Source organism: Vicia villosa, linkage group LG5 (genome assembly GCF_029867415.1).
Source record: "Vicia villosa cultivar HV-30 ecotype Madison, WI linkage group LG5, Vvil1.0, whole genome shotgun sequence".
NCBI lineage: Eukaryota > Viridiplantae > Streptophyta > Magnoliopsida > Fabales > Fabaceae > Vicia > Vicia villosa.
Genome location: NC_081184.1, coordinates 29,743,364 through 29,751,743, shown reverse-complemented (window position 1 = coordinate 29,751,743; position 8,380 = coordinate 29,743,364). Strand labels below are relative to the sequence as shown.

The window sequence follows — 8,380 nt, the reverse complement described above, 5'->3', positions numbered from 1 at the left end:
TTTCACTCTAAATTTTACAAAAACTAAACAAATATGATTTTTAATAAAATTATTATGTGATAGAATTTTATTATATATATATATATATATATATATATATATATATATATATATATATATATATATATATATATATATATATATATATATATATATATATATTCATTGAAAAAGGAGAAGTAAAGAGAAATATTGTAACTGTTTTTCCAAAATATCAATAATATACTAAATATATTATTTTCAAAATACATTAATATTTTTTATATTCATTAGTAATATTTTTAATGATATCACTTGTATGGTCAAACTTTACATTAAAGTAGTGCATTTTTTTTATTAAAAATAAAAATTAATTTATTATAGTTTAATAGTTTGTATAGCATAATCATCAAATTTATACGTCTTTATTGGTACAACTCAGAGGCTAATTAAATTAAAATAAAAATTAATTTATTATAATTAACTAATTTATCTAGTTTAATTATGATAATTATATAATTAAGTCTTCATATATTTTATATATTGCAAATTTTTATTTTAGTATGTGTCGAACGCTAGATCAATAGTAAAATAAAAAATTATCATACTTACAAGAGAAAAAGGTAAAGTTATTATCAACCATACTTATAACCATTTTATAACTCTCCCCGGTTGGAGTATAATTATATTTCTAAAAATTATATAGCCAAACTCTTACCAACAATAATACTACGAGGTCCGAAAGATGGAGAGAAAAAATAATAATATTTTTCAAATTTTTATTTATTATACATTTGGCTGAACATGTAAAGATGAAATGTAAAAATTTTATTGAAAATTTAAAATGAATGTTCATATTTACCATATTGACCAAATGTGCATATATATATTAAAAAGAGGTTCAATTTAATATTAACCATTATTTTATCAATAATAATCTTATTAAAAAGATTAAATAATAGAAAGATAAACAATCTTAATAGAAAATAACAAATTTATTAATTTTTTTTATATTTTAAAATGAACTTAAAAGAAATAATATGAAAAAACAAAGAATTATCAAAAATATTTTCATGGAAAAAGAAAGACATTGTATCATACAATAAACATAAATTTAAAAGTAAAGTTAAATTTAATGGAATAAGGACAAATCTTTTCTCAAAACAATTTAAATTATAAACTTTATATTTATTCATATTTAATAATTGTTGAAATTCAAAGAAAAAATAATTTACAAATAAAATGTTAAGTGAGTTGGCAACATTACTCTTAAAAAAAAGTTTTATAGACAACTCAACTCATATAAAAAAGGATGTCTCATCCTCGTCTTGAGGATTATGCTTATAAAGGATCAAAATTATGGGATAAATTAAGACACTTACCAAATGTTAGAGTCCTAATTACGATAGATTTGTCAAAAATATAACAAATTTATAATTAAGACAAGAAAGATAAATAATACGAAATAAAATGACTGAATGATCCAAATGAAAATAAAAAAAAAAAAAATATAAATTAAAATATAGGAATTGCTCTACAACAGCCAAAGATCACAATAAGTATCAGAAAGTTGACAACTTTGACTTCATGCAAATAACCCCAAATAGTGAGTTTGTGATGTAGTTTACGTATACCTTGGGCGAATGTAATTTTTGTTTTATATTCTTTTAAGTAAATTTTTTACTCTATATAAACAATACTACTGACATATAAATGGCATAATCTCTCAAACATATAATACTAATAAGAGACTATATACACTTTGGAGATAAGAGAAATTGTAGATAGAGATCTAACATTTCAATTTCAATCCTTAATTCTCTCAAACTTGTAAGTTTTTCTTGTCCTCCCATTTTATTAAGATGTTTTTCTTTGTGTAGTTATGTGTTTTTCCTTAATCATAATTTTTTTTCCAAATGAGTATAAATTATCATGTAGAAAAAAAAGTGAAGGAAAATTATGCTAATTCAAATTACAAGTATTTTATTTATTGTAGGTCTTCAATTTTTATATGAAATTCATTATTTTGATTGAATTTATTTATCAGATTAATTCTTAAAAACTCCTTTCTTATGTTAACTTACAAATATATTAAATTGAAGGTTAAAATTCTTTAGAAGATTAAATATTTATTTTTTATAATTCGGTATTGACAATTGGATACTCATTACCATGTGTTATGTTTTTGTGCATGTGTTATACCCATAAACTATTGATGTGTGATTTGGACTCGAATTCTTTCATTTTTAATAAAAATTAGTTGATGAAAATTGTTCAATAGTATTTTTTTCATTCCTATTAACATTTGTAGATGAACTGTTTTTCATATATTTTTGCAGGTCATGTATATTTGATGCCAAAATAATATAAGAAAGATAAACAATTCGATTATCATAACTTTATGGTTCTTCAAAGAAAGAAAAATTAATCAAATATAAAAAAGATAAACGATGTCTAAAAACATAGAAGGTCGAGTGGATGATTTTAAGGAAAAGGAAGATGAAAAGAATCAAGAAGAGGGAAATCAAAAGAATTCCATTTTCCATTCCTATCCAAAAGGAAATAACAATGGAAAACAACATGCTGGTGAAACTTCTGATTCGAGTTTTCTTATTCAACAACTTGGTCGAGATATATCAATTCATTGTCTCCTTCAATTATCAAGATCTGATTATGGATCAGTTGCTGCATTAAATACGAGTTTTCGATCATTAATTCGATCTGGGGAACTTTATCAACTTAGGAGAACAATGGGAATAATAGAACATTGGGTTTACTTCAGTTGTGAAGTTTTTAAATGGGAGGCATTTGATCCTAATCGAGGTCGATGGATGCAATTACCTAAAATAATTTGCGATGAATGGTTCATGTTGTCTGATAAGGAGTCGTTGGCTATTGGTACTGAGCTTTTAGTTTTTGGTAAGGAATTAATGGCTCCTAAAATTTATAAGTATAATCTTCTAACAAATATGTGGTCAATTGGGAAAATGTTGAATACTCCTAGATGCTTGTTTGCTTCGGCTAGCTTTGGAGGAATTGGCATATTAGCGGGTGGTTGTGATATGCGTGGTAACATCTTAAGCTCGGCTGAGCTCTATAACTCTAACACTGGAAAATGGGAAACCCTTCCAAACATGAATAAAGCAAGAAAAATGTGTTCAGGTGTCTTTATGGATGGAAAATTTTATGCCATTGGTGGGATTGCAGCTGATAAAATAACACAACTTACATGCGGTGAAGAGTTTGATATGACGACAAGAGAATGGCGTGAAATACCCAACATGTTCTCAATACGAAATGAGGTGCTTGAGACACCACCCGCTTCTGGGTCACCTCCTTTGATTGCTGTTGTAAAAAATGTGTTGTATGCTGCTGATTATTCACAACAGGAAGTAAAGAAGTATGTTAAAGGAAATAATTCATGGGTTACCATTGGAGGATTTCCCGCACAAACAAACTCGATGAATGGTTGGGGTCTAGCGTTTCGGGCATGTGGTGATAAGCTAATATTTCTTGGAGGTCATAATCTTCATGGTAGAGGAATGCTTGAGATTAATGCTTGGGTCCCTAACGAAAATGCGCCACAGTGGAATCGGCTTGCGACAAAGGAATCAAGGAGTTTTGTTCATAACTGCACTGTGATGGGATGTTGATGTTGTTTAGTGTTGTATGAGTTTATTTGTTGTTATGATTTCAATATTTTAATTTATCCCTAAAACTTTCAATGATTTCTAGTTTGTTAATGTGGGTGTTACTTTTGTAATATAGAATTATGTTATTTCTATTATATATTGTTGTTGGCGTTTTAATTTCAAATTTCTATGGGTGGCAGTGGAAAAGTATTAAGCTAATTGTAATGATGTATTGTTGAAGATTTTTATTTGGTTAAATGTGTGATATAAAGTCTAATAAATTTTTTATATTTTGCATACAGATAAAAAATGTTACAAAAAGAATTAATATTTTAATCTTTTAAGACTTATAATCTATAATTAAAAATACTTGATGAAGTTAAGAATCGTAAGAATTGAGTATTTTATACTAGTTTTTTAAAAATAATTTACTTAGTTTTAGTCTATTTCTTAACTTCTATTTTAATACCACTGCTATTTTAAATTTAATGAAGCATGACATAATTGAGTCTTACTGTAGCCGAATTGTATAAGTGGAAACAACTTAATTTAAATATTCCTAAAATTAGTTAAAGTTACTAAGGCTAAGTTATTTCTCTCAACATTTGTCGAAGAATAATTTTAGAAGTGGAAACAACTTAATCCAAATGTGTCTAGGATTAGAGGAAACTCAAAAGATAAGTTCCCCTAATAATATAATCAACACCGATCCACTTTTTCCATATTGTCTCATAACTCCATTCTTACACCTCAGATAAAACTAGAGAAAAATGGAAGACTTCGTAAGCATAAAAAGGAGAAATTGATTAGAGAAGAGGTAAACCTAGTAAATCATTGTCAAATAAATATTATCATACTATTCTCATCTTTAAGCTTTCAATTATATTTTTATCACAAAATTGATATTTTAGCTAATGCGATATTTTCATCCATTTTTTTTATCTTCCTCAAGTGCACATATGTAATAATGAGTTTATAAGAGCAAATCCTCACACAAGGAAATAAAAGAACAAATCCATTATATTTATGATCTATGAAATAGTTAGTAAAACCTATTCACCATCAAAACTTTTGAAAAATCTCAAACATTAACATTTAAGGTATTACATGTGTGCATTAACTTTTTTTATTGTAACATGTATACTTTATATTGAAACTCGTGTTAAATTGAATTTGGTAATTATTAAAAGATATGTCTACAACATATTTGACTTAATGATTTGAAAATATACTTCTTGAAAAGAGATCCGGTAAATCTTTACATTAAAAATATAAAAAATGATTAACGATAACGAAAATAAATTTCATTTTTCTTTTTAACACTATTTAATTTCACACATAAATAAGTAGAAGATAATTAAATTAAAAAAAGTTTAAAAAAAGACAATAAAATCAAAGACAACTCATCATGTATATGTTATAAAATGTGGAAGTTGCATTGGTAATATGCACTCCAATTAACTTCATTAAATATTAATTGCAATAGTAAATATTTTTACAACACAATTGAATGCATTGAAGAAAATATTATCAATTAGAGTTTTACTAAAGTGATTTGAATCACATCAGAGTTATAAGAATAAATGGTTGTTGACGGTAAAAGTTTTACTTTTAATAAATATACTTGACAAAATAACTAGGACATTAGTTAGATCATATTGGATTCAAACTTGACAAAATAACTAGGACATTAGTTAGATCATATTGGATTTTTGATTGATATGTTTACGAGTTCAAAGTTCTATATAACATTTATATTACAAAATCTATCATGTATTTTGAATGAGGTGCAAAAATTGCAAAGTATTTAGCTAGATCACATTAAATTAACTCTTGTAAAATTTCTTTCTTAAGTCCCTTATCTGAATCATTTGCTAGAATTTTTAAGTTAATAATATCCTTCAACATTTTTTAGATGCTCAAACTTGTATTAAAGTCATGCATTCTTCGATCAAGGTTTATTTCCTACTCTTCTTCGAAGATCCATATTTCAAACTTGAGATTTTGTAATTTACATACAATAGACTCCCGCAAAATGGTAACTCTGAATGTGTTTTGAGATGGGCATTTTAAAATCAGGGTCGGCCCAATTAAACTGGAGGCCCCGTTCTAATTAAAAATATGAACCTAATTTAAAAAAAAACAAATACAATTATAATATTTTAAAACCACCCGTCAAAAATATAATTATATATTAACAAATAATATTTAATTACAATTATCTTTGTAACATCCCAAATCTACCCCGCAATTAAAAGCGAAAATCAGAGTGCATTTAAAAATATTCATCAAAGATGGGATTTCACAATTCGACTTAACCAAACAAACATACTCATATTGCAATCAACACAGATACATAGCATTCGGAAAACAAGACTTTATCCAACATCTTTATATTCAACTTAACACAAATGTCATCATAGAATACAACAATCAAGTAATAACGACTAATCCCCCCCGAGTGCTACGTATCAGAGCAATGGACACCGACTCGATTTGCCATAAAGAAACATCAAAACTTCACATCAATAACCTCGAACATCCACAACTAATCTTGAGTACCTGCCCATTTCCCATGGTAGGGGAATATCAGCAAAGGGGTGAGATATCTTACAATATAAAGGAATGCATGATAAATAATATAGGAGATATAGATCATACATAATTTCACCACTTCGCATCACATAACATCTTACAACAAGTTTTACCGCAAAACAACTTATCAAGGTAATACAACTTTCAAAACGGCAACAATATCATTAATCAGTTAAGACAACATATTCAAATTCACAATTATACTATCATCATGTCACAACAATAGATCATCGACTCAATAATTCAAATAACATAATCAAATTATGGAATGACAACAATGTCAACAATAACCATGACAATATATGCAATTCACAAGTAAGATCCCAACACATCACGATAAACATCTCATCATCAAGTCAACACATCACCACAAACATAATGAAATAAAACTCAAATGCAATTCACATGTGACTCGACATATGCAAATGCATGTGGTACCATTTGGAGTAAAACTCCCACCGTCTCAAAATTTGCCATTGGGCACACCGTCGCTATTTGCCATCAAGGCCACCGTCGCTTTTTCCATTAAGGCCATCGTCTCTTTATGCAATGGATGTGACTCAATAAATGTAACATCCAAACAAACACAACACACATAATTAATACGTCACAACATCATCTAAATCACCATCGAACATTATCAATATAATGTCGAACTTCAACAACAACAAAATCATCATCATTCATAAGAATGCATCACTTCACAATCACGTCACTATGTTGCATCATCATACAACATTAATTCACCTCGCAATACATCACAATACAACTCATCAACATTATACAACTTATCAATAGTGACCATAGGGTCTACAACAACAACGACAAATTCATCATGTTATAGAAACAATAACAATTCAACATATTGCACAACAACAACAAACATCAACAAATTCGTCATATTCCTTAATTCAAGTAATCATCATAACACGTTATATTCAATTTCATATATATTGCTAAGTCATCGCATGGCATCATCGTCGACTCATACATATCAAATACGCACAATTAATCGCATATAGCATACAACATCTTTATTAATCACGCATATCATCACATACATCATTATCTCATTCATCATAAGTAAGGTACTTATCATCATCTCAATAACATTGTATTATCATAAGAAAACATACATCAAGTTATACTACAACATAGTTATGTCAATTCATCGCAAAGAGCATACTTCATATATTAACACAACATAGTTCATCACTTAATCCTAATAAACATAATAGGAAACTATAGCATATGAATCATTTTATTGCATCATGGTATAGTTCATTGCGTTAGCTTTCCAACGCTTCGAACGGCGCCTAAAACGGAGTTACGGATCAAAAGTTACATCATCTCAAAGTTTAGAAAAAGTTCTGCAAAACAGGGTTCGCGGCGCCAACAAAGTTCGCGGTGCAAACTGAGTGAATCCAATTTTTCCTGAGTTTCTTCCAGGCAATTCGCGGCGTCAACAGAGGTTTGCGGCGCGAACTGGCGATTTCAGAAACCCCCAAAACACAGAAAACAGCATACGAAACCCATCCCAAAACCCCTAAACTCAACCCAATCAAGCTGAAAACACCAACCATCATGAACAACAATGGAATACATGTTATAAACACAAATACAACACATATTATGGAACTTCTAATATCATAACAATCATCAAACATCAATTAAAACACATTTCAAATCATAAATTTACACATTTGTTCATAAACCCTAACATCTCTACACACAACTTCCATGGAGAATAACATACAATCTAACCCACCATATACATTATCATGCCAACCCTTAGAAAGTAAGAACCCCATCCTTACCTTAGCAAAAGCTTCACTTCCTTCAATGGAGCTCTTCCTCTTCATGCCATAGCTTTCCCTCTTCCTTCCCTTCTTTCTCTTCTTTCTCTTCTTCTTTCTCTTCTTTTTCCACAAAATGAGTTATGAGGTTTAATCTCTAAGACCCTAACTCTTACTATCTTTTCTCACTAATGGGCTTAACCCATAACCCATCCATTGTGTTATATTCCTTCCACTTAGGCCCAATTCATAATATCTCTTTAATTACTCAATTAATCTGAATAACACACATAAATAAATAACTAACCGAATATTATTTCTAATCATATTCCAAATTTACCATCGATCCATAACTTTAACAATACTAACTCGCAATTG

The 8,380-nt window shown here is 28.4% G+C and overlaps 1 protein-coding gene across 1 annotated transcript; it reads left to right on the top strand.

The window, feature by feature from the left end:
• Positions 1 to 2,429: 2,429 nt before the first annotated feature.
• LOC131606458 (F-box/kelch-repeat protein SKIP11-like) lies at positions 2,430 to 3,773 on the top strand. The gene has a single exon (XM_058878683.1). The coding sequence runs from the start codon at positions 2,430 to 2,432 to the stop codon at positions 3,630 to 3,632; it is 1,203 nt and encodes a 400-aa protein (XP_058734666.1). The 3' UTR covers positions 3,633 to 3,773.
• The last annotated feature ends 4,607 nt before the right edge of the window (positions 3,774 to 8,380 follow it).